Here is a 17,990-nt window from a genome sequence, read left to right on the forward strand (position 1 = left end):
TTGATTTGCTTAGAGGATTTTTCTAAGAATGCATCTCTATTCTCGCCGTCACTATTACAGGTCCAGACCCCATGAAAATCGTTTGAAACTTGATGAGAACTTCCTTATGGGCCACTAGGCCTCCAAATTCTCACCAATCTTATCTAGTCTGCAGAGCCAAGATCAGAATATGCTTTTACACAAAGTTGAAAATTATAGACAGAAAAGGGGAAAGGGGAAATCTAGAGATCTGAACAAAAGTCAAATATTTCTCCAAAAGCAATTAAATACAGTTTCTTAAAGTTTGTCTTCACATAGTTATGCAAATTATAGGCAATACTGTGTCCCCCGTAATAGTGCAAATACATACCTTAACTCTACGAGTGATGCTTAGGAACCGACAAGTTTTATCGTAAAGTTCTTCCAGATTTTCTCTGTCCCAATAGAAATCTGGAGTGATCAAGAAGTCTGAACTCAAGTTTATACGGTGTCTTAAAAAAAGGGAAAATCATAACTTTTTATTTTCTATCTTGAATTAAAATCATGGTCTCTATTATTTTTTATACTTGGTGCTTTATTGACAATTGCTGATCTTTGTAATATTTCTGAGAAACAAATTTAAAAGAATTTTAAAAATCGCAAACTAATTCAATCTTTACTATTAGTATTATTTATGAAGTAATTTGGAAACAAAATGAAACTTTGTTTCTACTTTTTTTTATTAAAAAGTTTTACAGTATACCCAAACATATTTTTTTGTGTGTGGATAGGAATTAACATGGCTCAAAAGTAAAAAAGAAAAAGGTAAAGAAGATCGACCACTCTTACTCCTCTTCTTATTACCAACTTTCCCTCTCTCCTATCCCCTACCCTCTACAGGTAAACACTGTTAGCTTCCCCTGTAGCTTTCCAGTGTATGTGTGTGTGAAAGACATTATCTCTTTCGTAATTTCTATCTATTTTTACATAAGAGGAGTAAGCTTACTTTTAAATGAAACCTAAGTTGTAGAAGTAACATATAAATAGCTTACTATAAAAATGGAAAAACCTAGAGAAGAATTCAGAAAAAAGTGGTTAAGGCCTCTTAACCCAACATACAACTCAAATACTTCAGGCCCTGCAAACATGCTGCTGTGTCCTTCCAGACCTTTTTCTGTGCATACACACATGCATGTGTGCACATGTACTAGTATGTGTGGTATGTACACATATCAAGATGAATATGGGTATTTATTTTTGTTGGTCTACACAAAGGCAATCATACCGTATATAATCTGTGCGTTTTTTTAAAAAAATATATTTTATTGATTTTTTACAGAGAGTAAGGGAGAGAGATAGAGAGTTAGAAACATCGATGAGAGAGAAACATCGATCAGCTGCCTCCTGCACATCTCCTACTGGAGATGTGACCGCAACCCAGGTACATGCCCTTAACCGGAATCGAACCCGGGACCTTTCAGTCCGCAGGCCGACGCTCTATCCACTGAGCCAAACCGGTTTCAGCCTGTGCATTTTTTTTTTTATCACAGATTGACTACATTCCTTTTAATTACACATGAGCGCTTTTATTGTAAAGAGAAGAAAACTTTGGATAAGAACAGCAGGACTCTACAGAAACTATTCACAAACCTAAGCATATTTATTCCTAACTTCTGAGTTTTGATACGATAATTGGCAATATCAAATTCTGCTTGCATTCCCAAGACAAGAGAAGGGGCTCTCTCTATCCCACCTCTTACAGAACTCAAGGCTTAGATCTGCTGTGGGTGCTCCTGGTGGATGCACCCTGAGTTAGGGTCCCTGAGCTATGAGAAATGCATAGATGATGAAACAGGGACCACCGCTCTCCAGGCCGAGTTTCTAAAGAATGTGGAAAACAATCTCAGGTCAACTGCTTACAATGAACTCCAGTCTCATCCCGTACACTGGAGGGGATGAAACACTGAACAAGGCGGCCTATTGAAACAACTCCCAAGAATCAAGATTTCCCTTCCATAAAACGACAATAACAAACTGGAACTTTTTCACACACTTAAAATGATGCATTACTATGTTTCATCAATTTTAAGACAGTTCTTCCCAATTTAACATCTCCAGGCGACATCCTGGTTGCAGGCTCAATCCCCAGTGTGGGGCGTGCAGAAGGCATCCAATCAATGATTCTATCTCAACATTGATATTTCTATCTCTCCTCCCTTCCTCTCTGAAATCAATAAAAATATATATTTTTAAAAAAAGCACAGTATCATAGTTTTAAGTGGCAGCCATTCCTCTCCTGGGGCATCTTCTGTGTCTATCAATGAAATGTGGTATGTAGCTTGTCTGGAGCAATTAGATCTATTTAGCATTCTGATGCAGTGACATATTTTAATGAGAATTCCCATCATCCAAATGCTAGAAGGTATCTTCCTACCTTCAAAGAACATCACCTACGCTCTCATGTAGGTTTAATGTAGATGAACTCTGATCTCTTTTGCACATGTAAACTTTCTTCAGTTCAGTCCTAATACAGCCCACTGCTTCTCATGGGTACGAATTCTCCATGCTTATAAAGAAGAAATGAAAACAGCTCCAAGGCCCATAAAGGTGCAAATGTTGACTCTTTACTGTAGAACTACAGGAATGTCTTCTTGAGATCATTAAATACATGAAATATTTACTGGGAACATTTTACCTGAGGGCAAAGAGTTCACCCATTTTCTGCATAACTTCTTCGTGAGATAGTTTCACTTTCCTCCCAGTTTTTAAAGCCTATTTGGGAGGGAAAAAGAAAACATACATACTTACACATATATCTGCATAAGTAAGAGGACCATAAAGCAAATTCTGAAGCATTATCCAATGTACACGACATCTCTTGGATGACTGTTTCCCAATCATGTCACTCTAATAAAAATACTTAATCTTATTAGGTAGAAATTTTATATTCCCCTTTTCATTTCCTTTCTTACCAGCATTTTCTATATTGTACGTTTCTAATCTTTTATTAAAAATTCAAGACCTCTGCCCTGACTGGTGCTGCTCAGTGGTTAGAGCATTGGCTCAAGCACTGAAAGGTCAAGGGTTCAATTCGTGATCAAGGGCACATACCTGGGTTTCCGGATCCCTCCCCGCCCCAGGGGCATAGTTGGGGTGCATGTAGCGGGCAACCATTCAATGTGTCTCTCTCACATCAGTGTTTCTCTCTCCCCCCTCCTTTCCTTCCACTCTGAAAAGCAATGGAAAAATATCCTGTGAAGATTAACACAAAAAATTCAGGATCTCCTATCCCAAGTATAATTATTCTTTCACGGTAAAAGGATTGATTAAAGCAAGCTTGATTTTTAATGTATTTTCAAGTTTTGATATAACTTTATATGCATTTTTCATGCCACTTTTTTTTTTCACAATTTAGCAAAATACCTTTTTTAATCAAGAAAAGTGGTCATGCCGAAACCGGTTTGGCTCAGTGGATAGAGTGTCGGCCTGGGGACTGAAAGGTCCCAGGTTCGATTCCGGTCAAGGGCATGTACCTTGGTTGCGGGCACATCCCCAGTGGGGAGTGTGCAGGAAGCAGATGGTCGATGTTTCTCTCTCATCGATGTTTCTAACTCTCTATCTCTCTCCTTTCCTCTCTGTAAAAACTCAATAAAATATATTTAAAAAAAAAAGAAAAGTGGTCATAACTTCCTTCCTTAGAGAGAGGAAACACTTCACTTTTTTTTTCTTTAATGCAGTTACATTAAGAATACTGCAACATCAGAGGAAAGTAATTTGAATTTTACACTTGAAAAGTGTAAACAGCCTGGCCGGTATGAGTCAGTGGTTGAGTGTCAACCCATGAACCAGGAGGTCATGGTTTGATTTCTGGTCAGGGCACATGCCCGGGTTGCAGGTTTGATCCCAGAGTGGGGCGTGCAGGAGTCAGCAGATCAATGATTCTCATTGATGTTTCTAAATCTGTCTCACTCTCCCTTCCTCTCTCTGAAATCAGTAAGAAAAGAAAAAGGGAATTAAAAATAAAACAAATATGAAGTTTCTTATTCATCATTTTATATGTAAGTGGGATTCTTTTTTTTCTTAAAGTATAGCTTTCCTAATGCTTATTATTATTTTATTGTACTCCTAAATATATGCGTATAGTGGAAAATTTGCATTTTTCCCAAATAGAAATCAATCCTTGAAAGCAAGCATAAAATGGGTATAATTACCTCTGGAATGGACTGAATAGATTCCACAAATTGATCCAGTGATGCTTCCCAAATAGCCAGTTTCACTGGGAAAAAATTTCACAATGGATCATTTCCTTATCATCACCTTCACATTTATACAGAACGCAGAAGGGCACAGTACCTTTCCTGCCACGTCAACAATACTCTAAGACAGTGATCGCCAACCGGTGGTCCACAGACCACACTGGTGGTCCCTGAGGTCCGAAAGGTTGGCGAATGCTGCTCTAAGATGCAAATCTGCTAACAACTTGAAAGTGAAATTTAAGAACAGCTAATCATCATAAGGGATAGCACTAAAGTGGCAAAAGATAGAGGAAATGAAGTTGATTTCCAAGCCCTGCTGGCAGTCCAAAGCTACATTTAATAGAATTTCTGATTTTCCAAGATTGTAGCTTGAAAACCAGAGAGAATGAGCTACATCCTGGGACAAAGGGCGGCTGCATAGGTGGGGCAGGGACAGGCTTCCCCGCCCCCTCAATTCCTTGGGGCTGTGAGTACAGCTCAGAAGTGCCAGGGCCCTCCGGGTGGTGTGGACAGGCCACAGTGCAGACTGAGGGCAAACAAATTCTTTAGGAACTTCTACAGTTTCATCAGGTACATGGACCTTTCAGAAAAACACAGAGCCATATGACCCCCGCCTTTCTGTGAAAAACGAGTGTATTTTTCTCCAGAGGCCTGTGCCAGTCACACAGGACGGGGCTTTCCTGCCTGCACTAGAGACCAGCTAACAACGATCACCACACAGAGGAGAGGAAAACAGGTAGTAACAACATAAAATGGTTTTGGAGGGGGTAAGTTTTATCTATACGATTCATAAGCAATGAGGAGCTTCAGCACAGATATTTCTATTCTATTTTTTTTCTCGCAGAAAAAAAAGGAATGCTAAAGCTTTGCTGAGTATTCTATAAAAACCCGTCCAAATCTTTACTAAATACTTCAACTTCCCTTGAGATGAAAACTATGCAGTCCTTCCTTGGATAAGTAGTATTAACTCACCTGAAAGGCAGAGAGCATTGGAGAAGGCGAATTTCTCTAGGATGGCGTCATCCACATCTAGCTCTGAGTTTAACCTGATTTCTCCTCGGTGCAGTTTCGACTGCCCCCTGTGTAGAGGGAAACAAAATGTATCCTGTCCGTCTTAAAAAGCACTTAATTTTTTTCTTTTGAAAAAGTCACTTTAGAATCTTTCTAGAGGTCATTTTGGTAATTTGTATCAAGAGTCTTATAAATGTCCTTAGGCCCTTTGATTCAAGTAATTCCACGTCTCAAAATTCATTCTAAGAAAATAAAAGATGTGAAAATTTACGTACAAAAAACTTCATGGTCCAATGTTTAATAGTAAAAAATTAAGAAGAAATGTTCAACAGGAGAATGATTTGTTTATAGTATCCCACAAAAAAGTTAGAACGCACATCTTGGAAGGATATTTAATGGAAAGGAAAAATAATCACAATAAATTGTTAACTGAAAAAAGTGTTGAATTAAAAGTGTAGACAGTGTAATTTAAAATCACACTGATGTAGTGTGGGTGGGAGGAAGACGGCAGCTGTGAGAACTAAGGGGTCCTGGCCGGGGGCTCGCTGGTTGCAGTGTCAACCCGTGTATCAAAGGCTGCGGGCTGATATATTCCATCCCCATCGGGCCGCGCACGGAAGGCAAAGGATGGATGTTTCCCTCTTTCTCTCTCCCTCTCTAAAATAATAATTCAAAACATATCCTCAGGCGAGGATTAAACAAACAAGAAACTAAGCTGCACATGTAGAGACCTCTGGGAGGGACTGGGGAGATGGGCAAATGGAGGGAATGGGAACATAGACATCAGAAGCGAGTGGGAGGAGAATAGGGTGAGTCTTCCCACGGACGTGAGACTCGTGGAGGAGCCCAGGCCTCGCCAGAGCTGGGGGAGGCGGCGGCCGGAGTCACAGGCAGGGCCCACAAGACCACCACGCTGCCGGGCTGCCGGCGGGGTGAGGTGTCTCACTGAATGAAACCAGATCACTGACGCTGGGCCAAAGAAATAAGGACCTGACCCCTCGGACTACAGGTAGCGAGACATGACACCAGAGTGTGCGTGCGGGTGTCGGGGGGGAGTACCTAGGGAGCAGCAGTTCGATCTGGAGGTGGAGCACAAAAGGGGGTTCATGGTAACTAGGGCCACAAGGCCAAGTGCTTACTAATTACTAATATTCCATCAGCTCCTCATTTTGTGGTGTCTCTTAAGTTCACATCTCACTTTCAACTACCGCGGCCATGGGCCCAGGTCCTCACTCCCTGGTCAGGTGCCCTTGGGCAACACAGGAAGCCGGTTCATCGCAATGACAGGGTTTCTGCCAGGATTCAGTGAAATGATGCGCGAAAAGCACGTAGACCAGTGCTGGCATAGGCAAGTGGTTCGTCTTTCCTGGTGATCACTCCTCACTCATACCCATCCAGGCTTTCAGTGTCTTCCTAATGGTCCTGAAGCTCTTCCTTCCTGAGTATTCCACCAGACAAGTAACTCCCTGGGAAAAAGACCTTCCAACCTGGTTCCTACTGCCTTCTCTCTACCCCTAACATCTCTTCATTACTCCCACCCCTTGCCGAGACAGCCCACACATCCCCCCTGGGATAGTATGCCAGGACCCCACTTCTCCAAGTGGTCCTCTTAGATCACTCCCTCATTACATTCCTGTTAATGCCAAAAATGTAGCAATAGGGAAAAATGGACTCGAGAGAAAACTACTAGAATAATCTGAGAGGTTTGTTCTGATGAAAGCATACTATTTTACTGATTTAGGCTGCTTACCATTTTGGGGTTAGGCTATCTGTTCTGATTTATGAGTAGCCCAAGAAGGTAAAAAAAGTGGTATTTATTATGCAGGGGTGGGCAAAAGTAGGTTTACTTGTTGTGAGTACACAGAACAGAGTCTTCTTATATTATTTATTAATTATTGTATTATTTTCCATACCAACAACTGTAAACCTACCTTTGCCCACCCTGTATTTTTAAGCTTTGCATTTGTACCAACACCTGTTTTCTTAACACTAGTCTACGAATTCATCTATTATCTGGACTGCTTGTCCCTCGCTGTCCCAGGGGCGCTCCCCGTGAACTGGTGGCCGTCGCTCACTCTGTTTTTATGTAGTTGAGCTCCTCGTTCTCCCAGTGCACCAGCGCGGTCTCGTAGGGCTGCACCTCGTGCTTCTCCAGAACCTGCATCACATGCTTCATCTGGAAGGAAAGGAAGATGAGGCTGAAATGACCCGGCTCCATCCGTGCGAAGTGTGTGACGTTTTCATTACGATGGATGGCATTTCTCCTGCTGTTCAGTCATAAGGAAAAGGCAAATTCATTGTGACAGCAAACTCACCAGGAAGATATATTCATTTGTCTTTATATTTGGAAAACACAAAAGGGCATAAAGAAGAAAATAAAAATTATCATTATCCCACCACCCAAAGAAAACCCCTAGTAAAATTACGGTTTGTATTCTTTAAATTTAACTTTTGAAAAACATTAAATAACAGACTTTAAAAAATTTAAATAGCACAGAGGTCCCAAAAGTGACAATCTCGCCCTGCTCTCCTAAACGCCTAATCCCCTGAGAACCATTCAACTCCGTGCACAGCCGCCACTTTTTTTCCGTGGGTATATAGTACATATACTTTGCTTTTTATAGGAAATTAGAGGCCCAGGGCACGAATTCGTGCACAGGTGGGGTCCCTCAGCCTGGCCGGGGATGGGGCCAGTCAGGGCCCTCTCATCCAGTCGCGATCGTCCAGACCCCAGCAGCAAGCGAAACTACCGGTCGGAGTATCTGCCCCCCCTGGTGGTTAGTGTGCGTCATAGCAACTGGTTGAGTGGTTGACTGGGTCGATTGATCGGTCAGACACTTAGCATGTTACGCTTTTATTATATAGGATGGGATCATAGTGCGCATAGGAACGTTTTCAGGCAGAAACTGCAGTCTGGTTAACTGTCCTAAATGTGCACCCATGTGGGGGAGCCCTCTCCACTAGGACGAAGCGCACCTCCGTACGTGTGTATCTGCAGGGCCTTGTGGGAATGTTTCTTTAGGAATTGCTAGATCAAAGGCATGAACACTTACAATTTTGATAAATTTTGCAAAACCACTCTCCCAAATAGTTTTCCAATTTTAGAATCCAAACATTTATGAGAGCATTCTTTAAAAACCCTGGTATTATCAGCCTTTTATATCTTTATCACTTCAAATAGCCAAGCTGTATCATCTTTTTCTTGCTGGTCATTTATATTTCCCTTTCCTTCAGGAAACGCCCCGTTACCTCCGTGTGTGTGTGTGTGTGTGTGTGTTTACTCTTTGTAAAAATGGAATTATATTAGGTATATTTTTCTAACCAACTCTGCTATTATATTATAGTTTGTAACCTGCTTTTTTAATTTAACTGTATTGTACACACATTTTCCACCACTTCCTAGGAATATTTTTTCCACATGATTTTTAAGAGCTGTAGTATATTCTACATTTACTACAGTAGTAAACTCGTAAAATTTGTAGTATTTAACGAACTTCTTACTATCATGTATTTTGGTTATCTCTCCATTTTGCTATTGTAAACAATGTGTTGATGAACCTCATGCATCATCCCCCATGCATAACTGCAACCATTTCCTTTGGATAACTTTCTAGATGTAAATTGCCGAGTTACATACAAAGCTTTGATGTGTATGCTCTAACTGCCTCTAAACAGGTTGTATTAAACAAATCCTGACTGGGATACTGAAGAAATTGTTTCCTGTGAGTGGTAAAGTTCTAGAAAATTGATCTAAAAATAAGACTCAGAGGACCAGCTCCCTGTGAACTGTGTGTAACGTTATTCATTTTGTAGGTTACCATGTGTGGAGTATACTTCCTTCTGACTGGAGTGTACCTAGGATTGTTTTGATTCTCCAAAAATTAGCATATGCTCAGAGAATGCAGGAAATTTATAAGCCAAAATAGAATGTATTTTGGAAGATGAAACTGCTAGGATAAATATGACATAATGCAGAGCAAACAAGTTGTAGATTACCTGTTAATTTATCCCCCAATGGCTCAGATTGTTGAGCGTTAACAATTTATTCTCAGAAAACTATATTTTTATACTTTTACACCTTATTTATACTCACAGTTTTGTCTTTTACATTCCAGAACACAGCAGCTCCTTCCCTAATTTAAAAGAATAAAAGAATCAACGAAGTTAAAGCTAGAATACATGCTTTAGGGTCATACATAAAGCCATGCTTGGGTGACTTCTAGAATGTATCCAGAATACAATTTAAAAATATGTGATTTTTACTGATTTGACACTATGGTTCCTAGGTGGATATGCCAAACCAAAAGCTACTCTTTGAGCTCTTGAGAAAACCTGACCTCTCAACAATTCATGATTTCTCTCATGGTTTTCAGAATAAATAACTCTTTTATAATACTATGGAATGACGTATCTAGACTGTTGTATATTTGCTTCAATTTCGCTGTACAAAAATCAGAATAAGGACATTTTTGAGACTCGTCTTAGCTCTCCTACAGATTCTGCTATAGGAAAAGAATAGAGGGCCTTGCTTCATAGCTGTGGACTAAAGAGACTGAGATGGATGAAAGCCGCAGGTGGCACAGGCACCTGGGGAGTGAGGCCCCCATCCTCAGTGCCTATGGCAGAAAGACAAGGAAGCTGCAGGAGCCTCGGAATCTAATTCTGGCTTTGATAGAATTTAAGGCCTAAAAACTATAAACAATTTGTTTTGATTTCTGCAGTCTGCGTGTGGAGCTGTTTAAGCAGTACATAAAAAAGGGAGTTATGCCCTGACTGGTTTGGCTCAGTGGATAGGCAATCGGCCTGCAGACTGAAGGGTCCCAGGTTCGATTCTGGTCAAGGGCATGTACCTTGGTTGCAGGCACATCCCCAGTAGGGAGTGTGCAGGAGGCAGCTGATCAATGTTTATCTCTCATCGATGTTCCTAACTCTCTATCCCTCTCCCTTCCTCTCTGTAAAAAATCAATAAAATATATTTTTTAAAAAAGAGGAGTTATGGCTCTGAGTTACTGCCCTGGAGGAGGAAGGAAGGGTGGAAATGGAAGGAAGGTAAAATATCCTTACCCCCTAGCAGCCTTCAGACATTTCTTAAGCAATGCACTTAGCATCTGGGCTAAAAGATGAGGATGGCCTAGTTCCTATCCTCACAGAACGCCCAATCTGGAAAGACTGATCCTAGACTGCACTGCCCATTACAACAGGACTGATCCTAGGCTGCCCATTACAACAGCGTGTGACCAGTGCTCTGACAGAATTAAGCAGCATATACCTGGACGCGCACTGGATGGACACAGTTCCCGAAGGACCAGCAAGCCAGCCACAGGAGAGGAGGAGAGGAGGCAACCAGCAGAGGGCACACCCTGGGCTCAGGGAGTAGGTGGGAGGGACGGGCACCCTCTCAGAACAGTAGTTTGCATGGCTGTGGACGTGGGCCAGTAGTGGGCAATCAGGATGGAGGCAGGGAGGAACTTTGTGCTTGCATAAGTTGAGTCAAATTCCATAGAACTTTAAGCAGGAGAGGGTAGTGACCAGAAAGACCTGTTGAAAAATTATCCTGCCAGTGACAGGCACACGGACTGGTGGGGTGAGGAGACAGGCAGGAGACCAGGGAGGAAGTTGCTGCGGTAGGCCAGCAGAGTCTCAGGACACGGATTTGAGAGGCATTTAAAGCCACAGCCAGAGCAGTCATTCAGAGGGTCACCGTCAGGCACACGAGAGGTCCCGGGCACGGTGCACCCTCCGCCTGGAGCTGGGCTGTGGCTATGGGCACTTGACACAGGCCTGGCCCAAACCGAGAGAGGCTGCATTGTGAAATACCAGGTTTCAAAGACTCGGTATGCAGAGAAGAATGTAAAATGTCACACACCCGGAACTAATACAAAACAATACTGAATGTAAACTACAGTTGCGAAAAATTTAAAATTATCCTGCCGTATGCTTAGGGGAAAGAAATAATGTAAAATGTCATTAATTATTGATTGATTACATGTTGAAATGATAATATTTGAGGTATGTTGAGTTAAATAAAATACACTACTAAATTTAATTTCAGGCATTATATGATCTTATTAGTGTTATTCAAAATTAAATTCATCTTTTTTTTTAACTTTAAAAAATGTGGCTATTAGAAAATGTATCACTACGGATGAAGCTTGTGTTTGTGGCTGGCATTATATTTCTAATGGACGGCACTGACCTCAGAATTCAAATTCCTCCCACTATTCTACTGGGACTACACGTTGAACTCTGAATTATCTTCAAAGTAACATCAAAAGATGAGTCATGGACAGAGGCAACGATAGGGCTTCCAGTTATCATCAACCACACGGGGCGGGGTGGGGGGGTGGGGGACGTCCGGTTCAGGCCCTACAAGGCCCACAGAATCATCTGGTCTGGCCCCGCCGAGGCGTTAGGGGTGAGTTAATTGTTTGACCAAATACAGGAGGCTGATTCTTAAGTTGCTAATTTTGTATGGCCCGAGAATGATGCTATAAATATCCTAATGACCCGTGGCAGAAAAAGGGTTCCCTACCCTGAACTACAAGGATGAAGACCACAAAGCCTTTACCAAAGTCTGGGTTCTTCCAGATGCTTCATGTTTCTGTTCTGCCACTTGTAAGTCCCCTGATTGTGGATAATTCACTTAATTCCCCTGACACTCCCCCTGCCCCCTCCCCCGTTTCCTCAGCTGCAATATGGGAATAATGGACCTTCCTCAAATGTTGGGAGGGTAGTATGAAATTATTCTAAGTGGTTTCTACTATCGTTACCCTTCCCCTCAGGCACTCGGCAGTGTCTGACATTAAAGCAACCTTTCGGTAATGGAGTGAGTGTGAGCAGGTCGCAGTGAAAGTGTCTGGACAGGTAAAGTGGCTAAAACATCAGTTAAAGAGCTGCAGAGGGAGGGGAAAGAGAGGAAGAAAAGGCAGCAGGGCAGGCAGCTGGAGTCTCATATGTAAGGGGCCTGAAGATGAATGGAAAATGGATGCTTTACCTGTACTTAGTAAATGCAAATCCAGACTTAAAGAGACAAGGCAGGGGAAGATTATTTACTGCTTTCAATATATTTTATTGATTTTTTACAGAGAGGAAGGGAGAGGGTTAGAAAGTTAGAAACATGGATGAGCTGCCTCCTGCACACTCCCCACGGGATGTGCCCGCAACCAAGGTACATACCCTTGACCGGAATCGAATCTGGGACCCTTGAGTCCGCAGGCCGATGCTCTATCCACTGAGCCAAACTGGTTAGGGCTACTTACTGCTTTTAAGAATTATTTTACAGGAGGATTTACCAGAAGATTCCTAAAACTGACAAACCCTCCTGGATATAATAAGAATTAAAGGATACATTTAAACCACAAACTCACTACGAGAGGGGAGGGAGGCACACCTGACCACATTACCCGCCCACGCGTCCACCTCCCAGTGGGGTTCTTTCTTGTCTTACCTGAAGAAGAATATTGTTCCAGGATCACCTTCTTTTGCAGAGTTTTCCACACCCATCACCAAAATATTGGCTGCATCTGTGATTTAAAATAAATGACTGAAAAGCTATGTCACGAGGTGACACAAGGTTTAAAAGGCACCTATAAACGTTTAATCAAGAACTCATGGTCATTTCTTCATACACTATTAAGCACTCTATTAACACGCTGTCCATCTTCCTACTAAGGTTTTCTGAAAATGTTCCATGAACAGGAAAAGGCCATAGGACATGACTTTCACAAAACATTCAACCACCTGTGAAACTATTAGTGCTATTTAAAACTGCTCATTCATACCCTTTTGATTCAGTAATCACTAGTTCAGTTAATTATTATTCAAGTCTTAGTTTCAATACAACTAAAGCTCAAGAAATAAACTTCTTTCTACAAAATTAATTTAAAATAAAATGTGATGAACCATTTATATATTCTCAACCTTTAAATACCATTTTATTTATAATTTTATATATTAATAATATAATTCTCAAACGACTAATCTTCCTGAATTTTAAATGATACTGTGTAACTTGAGAGTAAAACAAAATATACAGAAACAAAGCTACTGACCATTTCAAAGTTAATGGTCACCTGTAACGTTGAAATATTTTAACCTTTTAAATATTAAATAAATACCAATATACAAACACTCATCCCTAAGTTGTTACAAGTATATAATATTCTATAAGTTATAAATATATTAATATATCAATTAATACATATACTAAAGTTAATATGTAAAAAGTTATATATAATTTCTTAACCTCAAATTAGGATCTTGAAAGTTTCAGAATTTCTGCTAGAAGCTAGGGAATTCAGATAGGGACCAAACCCTAAACCACCTTTTTTGGGTGAACTCTAACTTCCCTAAGCCCTACAGAGGGCAAAGTTCACCTGTAGCCGAGCAGCATAAACGGAGGTGCAAGCAGCCCCGGTGTGCAGCACCCAGGCCGCCCTGCCCGGCGGCCATGGGCAGCTCGGCTTTAGGGGCCCTGGACAGAGCTCCGTGTTTCTAAGCCCATTATGCCCGTTTTTGCCATCAAATAGAACAAACAATCTGTTCAGATCATCAAGGCTGAGAAGGCATAATGATATTTGGACTACTTCATGTGAGAACTCATGTAAGAATTTTCTCTGTAGCAGGGGGTTTTCAACCTACTAGTTTTGCTACTTTGAGGTAAATTCATGAATTTCAATCAAAGTGTTCCAAGTTACTTATTTTTTTAATATAGGGCAGGCTATTTTCTCAAGAATCCTTCCTGACAGTAGACTAACATTGTCGATTAAGGTTATTTTAATATTGTGTTCATCTTTTAGCTCATTTCCTTAGTTTTAAAGTCTTGGATTATATGATAAATTTTTCTTTAAAGGCTTTCCCCAACATCTCTATCAATCTCCTGGTTCTGCAGTAACACTAAAGTAACATTTCAATGCGGCAGCAATGAACTGCCATGGCCTTCATCACCCAAAGTACTAGGATGCTTGCAGCTTAACGGGTCTTTTTGATTTTAATCTGAGAACTGAGCTCCCATAAACTACATTCTAATTTCTTATCTTTGCATGTTGTTTGTATGAAGCGGTTCAACCACCACTTTTGTGATGCAATCCTTTAAATAGAAAATGAAACTGAAGCAAGTGCAGGCTTAAGACAGTATCAGAGGAAAAGCATTTCCTAATGCATTTGGACATACTTGGCCCCAGGCTCAAGGAGATGTACCTCTAGGCAGGCTTGTCACTTCCACATATCCTTGAGAGGCCAGGTCTTGAGAGAGCGCGCCCAGGTGATACTCATCCGCAGTTGCAAACGCCGTGCAGTGCATCAGGTCCTGTTTCGGTGAGATTAGCATGACAGGGGTCACCGGGAGGCCCAAGTGTCTGCAATGGGTGCTGTCACCTTACAGGCTCCATCTTGCAAAGCTAGTGTTTTTCCAAACATCTCAAAGACTCATACAAGGGACGTATGAAAGAGGAGGAAGGGCAGCAGGGAGACAGGCTGCTGCTGAGTGTATGAATCCTGCCAGCCAAGACGGCGGATGGCTATCCTGAGAGGGAAGCCACTCCCCTAAGGGGAGTTCAGGCACAGAGTGAGCGAAGATACGGAGAACTTCGCATCAGATGGGTGCCTGGGTGACACACTATTTATTTACTGGATGACATGCTATTCAAAAAGTCTCTCCAACCCCGAGTTCCCATGACTCTTATTCACAGCCACATTATTATTTAAGGTCATTTAATAACCTGTCACTAGCCTGTACAAGCGGAGATTATTTGAAATCGACAAAGGAAATATAGATCTTTTACTCTGGCTAATATTAAACACAATGTTTCATATATCTGAGAATGCACCCGGGTTTGGTTCCTGCACCGTCTCGTCTGTGTGTACACGTAAACATTCATGATTTGTGTCTGTACAGTACACACATGAAAAGATGGTCCAGTGCAGTGTTTTTCTCAAACTGTCAGTCACAACCCATAGTGCATCCTGATATCAGTTTAGTGGCCCAAACCAGCTGAAAAACAAAACTAAACAGAATAAAATAGAAAATATTAGAGTTCCTTATTCATAGTAAGGATGCATTTTATTTGGTGAAGTTTTCTGTCATTTAGATATGTCTATGTATGTATACAGGGTCACTATGTATATATAATATAAAATACGTTTCTCACTTTGGGACGAGGTCAATAAAGTCAAAAACTATTGGCACAGGTGCTAAGAGTTCAGGCACAGAATTTGATTAATTTTTAAAAATCAAAATAATAACAATGCCTGCCTTTTAGGGTTGTTGTGAAATTTAAACAAGGTAATCAATGTCCACTACTTAGAACCCTGACCGGCACAAATGCTCAACACTCCTTACAGTTATTAAACCACCAAAATTTATGGGAGGTTAAAAAGTTTATCAAGTGCCGAAACGGGTTTGGCTCAGTGGATAGAGTGTCGGCCTGCGGACTGAAGGGTCCTAGGTTCGATTCCGGTCAAGGGCATGTACCTTGGTTGCGGGCACATCCCCAGTGGGGAGTGTGCAGGAGGCAGCTGGTCGATGTTTCTCTCTCATCGATGTTTCTAACTCTCTATCTCTCTCCTTTCCTCTCTGTAAAAAATCAATAAAATATATTTTTAAAAAAAGTTTATCAAGTAAATTACATCTGAACATTCACATATTCCTAACTTTCTGTATTAATATCTACTGATCAGAACGAGTGATTCTATTCCTTTGATATATATGGGGCTTTAGCCCATCACTGATCGAAAGAGGTGAGTCACTAAATCAAAAGTTATTCCTGGGACTCACTCATCTCAGCTCCTAAAGTCTTTCCTTTTCTGTTCCAGCCCTGGTATGAAATTCAAGAAAAGGAGTATATTAATTCCTTCCTTTCTCCCATCAACAATAAATTACAATTTTACACAAAATCCAGATTTCCACCATCTTTTGATCATGCAGAAGAACTGGCAATAATCGACTAGGGTTGAGGAGGGGCGGGTCCCCCAGCCCACACAGCCTCCCACTCCCTGCTGTCTCGTCTACGTCACCCCCATTTGGTACTGGCCAGGCCCATCTGTGCTGAAAATGTTCACTTTTGCATTCTCAAAAATGGGGCAAGGCAAAGCATTTCATCACCATTTCCAGGAGAAAATTTATTCTGAGCTCCAAAGAGTCAGATTATAAATACATTTTAAAACACAACCTGTTTTCCCTTAGCCAATCCAAGGACCTTCTCTGCAGATTCCCTAAAGATTGTCCCATGTCCTTCTCTCCCGGGTCCCATTTAGTTTGGCCAAAAGTTCTAGCCAGTATCACACGGCGTACATGGCTGCCGCACTACTTTCTGTGTCCTCCTTAACCCGAATCTCTGTTTAACTTATGGCTTCTTCTACTAATAAATGATTCATAAAGTTTTTCAGTCTGACTTGGTAGACATTTTTTCCCCCCTTTGCTCTTAAATTGCAAAACTGTATTTAAATCTATTTGGTAAAAGGAAAGAGAATTACGAAGTGTCCTGATTTTGCATTTCCTCCTATTAATTCAAAGTGTTACTACTTTGTGCGAAGCTTTCATTTTCATATATGTCTTTTACTTAATTTTTATAATGAATCCTTATTTAGTAAGCACTTTATACATACACACACATAGTACCAATTTCAGGTTTAAAACGGGGTCAACAACTTGCTCTTAAATAAATGTGCCAAACCAACCAAAAATAGTTCTTGGATTTAAGACCTAAATTTAGGCCTTCCTATTTTAAAATGTTAAAAACAAAACAACCGAAAGCCAAGAAAACCACAGCACTTTCGGTTATGGGTGGTTGTTTTTTTTCCTGGCCACAGAAAACACGTTCCAGCAGATGGGGCTAGAAAGCTATATGTGATTCCTGTTTTAGCTTCACATGCTCTGATGAGACACTTGTCTTAAAAAGGAAAGTTTATTTTGTTCACCTTCTGTTCCTAAAGCACGTTAGCACGTTACAGCAATGCTGCTTCCCTATCATAGGGGGAAATGCATGTCTTTCCTGACATGTACAGATTGTAGGTGAAGCCTGTTAAACAGGTACATTTTACGTTACTGTTACAATGCTTTAGCTTTCAAGCTTTTTGACTGCAACCTATGGTGAGAAGTCCTTTCACATACACAGCAGATATATGCACACACCAGCAACTGACACCGTTTCCCCAAACAATATTTTTCACCTTTACCACTTGTAATGCATTCTGATACTTTCCATATTCTATTTCATTAAAAAAAAAATTAACAGCCCCGATGGGTTTGGCTCAGTGGATAGAGCATCGGCCTGCGGACTGAAGGGTCCCAGGTTTGATTCCGGTCAAGGGCATGTACCTTGGTTGCAGGCACATCCCCAGTAGGGGGTGTGCAGGAGGCAGCTGATCGATGTTTCTCTCATCGATGTTTCTAACTCTCTGTCCCTCTCCCTTCCTCTCTGCAAAAAATCAATAGAATATATTTTTTAAAAAATTAACAATCTATTAGTATATACCAAAAGGTTGTGGGTTCGATTCCCGGTCAGAGCAGGTTGTAGGTTTGATCCCTCGTTGGTGTGCACGTGGGAGGCAACTGATAGATGTTTCTCTCTCTCTCTCTCTCTCTCCTTTCCTCTCTCTTTAAAAGAAAAAGAATTAGGGGGAGAACCAAGATGGCGGCATAGGTTAACGCCAGAGTTTGCTGCCTTGAACAACCACTTCAAAAATACAACTAAAAGATGGAATGGACATCACCCAGAACCACAGGAATGCTGGCTGAGTGGAAGTACTACAACTAGGAGGCAAGAG

General features: G+C 41.2%; 1 protein-coding gene across 1 annotated transcript in view; it reads right to left on the reverse strand.

Moving 5' to 3' along the window:
* RMND1 (required for meiotic nuclear division 1 homolog) overlaps nt 1-17,990 on the reverse strand; it is a 32,078-nt gene that overhangs the window by 4,272 nt on the left and 9,816 nt on the right. Inside the window, exons 3-10 of the mRNA XM_006768716.2 lie at nt 14,424-14,532; nt 12,673-12,748; nt 9,319-9,358; nt 7,301-7,401; nt 5,187-5,293; nt 4,170-4,234; nt 2,654-2,730; nt 350-470 (exon numbers count right to left, since the gene is read on the reverse strand). Coding sequence (XP_006768779.1) covers nt 350-470; nt 2,654-2,730; nt 4,170-4,234; nt 5,187-5,293; nt 7,301-7,401; nt 9,319-9,358; nt 12,673-12,748; nt 14,424-14,532 — 696 coding nt within the window. The remainder of the gene's footprint in view (nt 1-349; nt 471-2,653; nt 2,731-4,169; nt 4,235-5,186; nt 5,294-7,300; nt 7,402-9,318; nt 9,359-12,672; nt 12,749-14,423; nt 14,533-17,990) is intronic.

Source organism: Myotis davidii, unplaced genomic scaffold, assembly GCF_000327345.1.
Source record: "Myotis davidii unplaced genomic scaffold, ASM32734v1 scaffold1323, whole genome shotgun sequence".
Classification (NCBI taxonomy): Eukaryota; Metazoa; Chordata; class Mammalia; order Chiroptera; family Vespertilionidae; genus Myotis; species Myotis davidii.